General features: G+C 29.3%; 1 protein-coding gene across 1 annotated transcript; it reads right to left on the bottom strand.

Annotated features, from left to right (window-relative positions):
• Positions 1-245: 245 nt before the first annotated feature.
• On the bottom strand, positions 246-2064 carry LOC120089999 (early nodulin-like protein 17). The gene is made up of 2 exons (XM_039047461.2): positions 1695-2064; positions 246-851 (listed from the first exon to the last, which is right to left on the bottom strand). The coding sequence occupies exons 1-2, from the start codon at positions 1879-1881 to the stop codon at positions 505-507; spliced, it is 534 nt and encodes a 177-aa protein (XP_038903389.1). The 5' UTR covers positions 1882-2064; the 3' UTR covers positions 246-504.
• Between the last annotated feature and the right edge of the window lie 2280 nt (positions 2065-4344).

Here is a 4344-nt window from a genome sequence, read left to right on the forward strand (position 1 = left end):
ATATATATAAAAACTCAATTAAATTAATAATTTATTAAAAAAAAAAAAAAAAAGAGAGTCCCACTAAACAACAGATATATGGTAAAAGCCAGATTTAATGTGCTGGAAAATGGGCCCAAACAACATTACAGGTGAGATCTTTGTGTCCCAATTGCTTTCCTATTTATTTAATGAATAAAAAGGGACAAGAATCTATAATCACATGGTTGGTTGGTTGCTTGTAAAACCCATTTAAGTGGACAAAATAACTTAAAGAGTGTTATCAAAATTCAAATATCCACCACCCAAACAAGAACACTGCCAAATTTTAAATTAAATTGAAAAAAGAAAAAAAATATCTATTTTGAATATTGAAGTCTAAATCAAAGGGAAAGCAAAAGATGACACAAAAGAGACACCAACACCCTCAAAAAAAGAAAGAAGAGAATTAATAAGTTGAACTTCCTTCCACAATTTGGTGAAGAAAAATGTACTCTATTGAATATGAATCAATAACACTGGTCTCTACCAGAGCCGGGCGAAAGCTTCGTACAGAGCAGTGATGGCGAAAACAGCGGTTAAAATGAATGGGGTGTGGCTAATGTAGGTAGATCTGAGAGCACTGCTCTTTTCGTTCAAGGGCGAGCTTGAGGGCGGGGGAGGTAGGTGTTCGACATGGATAGCGAGTTTCATGCCTCCATAGCAAAAGCCCTTGCCACTTATGAAGTAATAAGGCCTGGTCACATTCAAATGAACGACATCTCTTCCAGCTCCTGTGGTGAAATTGTGGAGTGGATGATCAGAAATGCAATTCTCATAGTCTGTCTTGTTCACTTCCAACACATTCATTTGGTTCCTGTCATACACAAAAACTAATACACAACAACAGGCAAGAAGTGAGCCAAAATCGCTCTCAATACGATCTAGTTCGGCTAATCTCTATGTAGATTTTGGAAAAGAAACAAACATTCTCCACCGACGGAAAACTCGAAAGAAATTTTCGTTGATTCGGAGAACACTTTGTGTGTTTTTCAACATACATACACTCCCATCTTCCCACTTTTGTTATTCTCTTCACTCAATCATTAGAAATATGCTTTGCAAATATGAATAAACACATTTGCTACTAACTTCATAATTAGGCATATTTGGACTAAATTAGAAGATTTCCTAGCAAATTTCTCAAACTAACAACAAAACATGTTGAAAAAACTCGTAAACTCGTGTCGATTTACAAGAAAATGTCGCTACATAGTCTTTATATGTCAATACATGAGCAAGAGATACATGGAACAATAAAAAGAATGGGAACATAAACAATCCTTAGTTCCTAATCCATCCACATTCATCAGAACTTCAAAACAAACAGAGAAAGCTCTCATTTCTGAGTATCCACAAACATATATACAAGAAATTTCAACACCCAAGCAATCAATTCCTTGAAGTTATCTTGAGTTGGGAAACAACCAATTCAAAAAAACTCATAAAGAAACTCCATTTTCCCCACATTTGTCAAATTCCTCCATCAATTTTCTCAGCAACCAAACAGAAGTAACAACTTCAAGTTAAAAGTATGAAACCCCAACAAATCTTACAAAACCCCAGAATCAAAATCTCCCCTAAAACGAACTAAAGAGGTAAAAATTCCACATAAGATCTGAAAATCAGCTATAACTCAAAACACCATTCACAGATCTATAGATATAAGTGCTTACAGAGCCAGTCATCATAATAGAAGTGCTTATCCTGAGCCCAAATAGTGTAGTTCACATTAGTTGTCCAACCCATGTTGCCACCGACAGTCCACCGTGTCGCCGAAACTTCCGGCACCGCCGCCAGCAATACCACCACCGCCACCGCCACCAGAAGCCCACCACCGTCGACCCTTCTTAGAACTTCCATTATCTCTGTATTTGAGTGTTGTCTAGAAGGGTCTGGGGTGGGGAGTGAGGTTTATAAAGATTAAAAAAGAGGTTGCTTTATGGATCTACAACTTCCATTAATTTTTTAAATTCAAACTTAACTTCTGGGTTAGTACAAATTATTACACCTCAGCATTTCTTTTTTAATTTTATTTTTTGAATTGACAATTTAAACAAATTGGGTTCAAAAGTTGGGATTTTTCTCACGACAGCCAGCTCATGTTTGGTATTATTCTCTACGTTCATGATATTTTTTTTTTAAAAAAAAGGAAAAAGGTAGCTGATTTGCTCTTTCTTAAATCTGTTTCAGCGGCATTTATCCTCTTATGGTAGGTATTATTATTGTCTTTTTTTCATTCAAAAACATTTTATTCAGAAAATTTATAATTTATACTCCTAAGATGATATATATTTATTTTGTGGATTTAAAAAGGTTTTATACTATTATAGTACTAGAATTTTTTTAGAGGATAATTCAATTAACTATAAAATATGAATTATTGACTAAAACGATAGAAGGTCAAGTCTCTCATTCTCTGTATCTTTGAACTAAAACAAAAAATCTACTTATATTTTTCTAGTTTTTATATCCGAAGGAATTAAGAAAAATTTTGATTTTGTATCTTGAATTCATATGAGTGAGTTGTTTTAATTTTATAAATTTTAACTCCAAAATTGAATAACTGAGTTGTAATTGATAAATCTTGAAATATATATATATATATATATAACAACTAATAAAATGATGAAAATTCAAACAAATTATAGCTTTTATTCAAGATGGTAGAAAAAAATGAACATCTTTTCAAAACATTCATGTTTTTCTTATTTAAAAGTTAAAAAAAAATATAAAAATAAAATGAATATAATAGAAAGAGCAATTTGAGGCACTCAGATATACACTCAATGAGTATTTAAAGAGCTGAGTTGGTTATTATAGTCAGTAATTATTATAAATCGTTGGTTATAATAATTATAAATTATAATAGTTAATATTTGAGGTGCAAATTATTCTAGTCTGACTATGAAATAATAACACTACAAAGGGAAAGAGAAAATGAATATGAAATTGTAAACGTTATAACAAACTTGATTTGAAATAATAATATTGTAATTAATTATATTAACTATTATAATTGATGCTCTAAATATAACATGGACTACCCACTCGAAGTTGGAGTTCAAATATTGTGTTGCAAACCAAAAGAAAAAAAAATATCTAGCTTTCAACTAAATTGACTGCGATCATTTTCATATTCGATTGTACTTCTAAAAAAAATTAGTTTGATATTGATGCCTAACATCATGATTCATCCAAATTTTTGAAATATAAATAAGGAACTAATGTCATTATTATTTATTACATAATAATGTCATGTAATAATTATGTTTTGTAATATTTATAAAGAGGAAGGGTTGCAAAAGTGTACTAAATATGCTTTCAAAAAAAAAAAAAAAAAAACATTATTTATATCACTAATAGATGATGACATTTTACTTCATACATAAATTGATTAATTTTTCTTTATTTGAAAATAGCCTTAAAAAATACCAAATACTTATGCGAAAGAATATTAATATTATTGATCTTGACCAACTTTAAATACAAATAATCTAATACTAAGATTATATAACATAGCTCTATCGATTAAGTCATAAATTTTAAATCTTTCATTGTACTTGATTGATAAATATTAAAAATTCCTACATTTATGAATAAATAAATTTATTAAAATTGAATTTATAGTCTCGACTATAACTGAATTGGTTAAAACATATATTTTATTCGTACCAAGAACCAAGATACTGTTTGGGTCCGTAAATATAAATATATATATATATATATAATTGATGATTTGATTCCATAATTTATGGCTGAGATGGCTCTCATTTTTATATTTGTGGGACTTGTGGGCATTTCAAGTGAAGACTATTAATTTCACCTATAATCTAGCTGTCAATTTATGAGTCCTTTTAGACTATTATGTCCCAAGAGAAACAATGGTCCTAACTTGTAAAATTAGGCAATTTCATTTTAATCAAAACATGTAACCCAATCTTCTGACCCTTTTATGTCAACTTGTTTTTATTTAAAGAAAAAGCCAAGATTTGGATTTACAAGATATTGAGGGCCTATCAATCTAAACATAACAGACTTATATGACCAATAATTTAGAGCATCCCCTCACAAATCCTCTATTCTAGAATAAAATTAATGATGCTTAAATTTGTAATAATCAAAGTTTAAAATGTCAATTTCGATAAAAAAAAAAAAAAAAAAAATTAGGTTTCAACCTTACAAATATCAAAGTCAATGTATATTTTCTAAAATATTATAAAAACAAAAATTCAAAAAAAATAATAAGTATATATTTTTATACTTTTTAAATTAGTTGAAATGTTTATTATTTATATTATATTTGTATTTGTGTCATTTTGTTAT

This window comes from Benincasa hispida, chromosome 11, assembly GCF_027475165.1.
Source record: "Benincasa hispida cultivar pf3 chromosome 11, pf3_genome.v1.1, whole genome shotgun sequence".
Classification (NCBI taxonomy): domain Eukaryota; kingdom Viridiplantae; phylum Streptophyta; class Magnoliopsida; order Cucurbitales; family Cucurbitaceae; genus Benincasa; species Benincasa hispida.

What these genes read in the sequence shown, in the direction of transcription:
- LOC120089999 (XM_039047461.2), bottom strand. Translation starts at nt 1,881, where the DNA reads ATGGAAGTTCTAAGAAGGGTCGACGGTGGTGGGCTTCTGGTGGCGGTG. An exon ending in CTATTATGATGACTGGCTCT is followed by an intron (nt 852 to 1,694) that starts GTAAGCACTTAT and finishes GTTGTGTATTAG; the next exon opens with TTTTTGTGTATGACAGGAAC.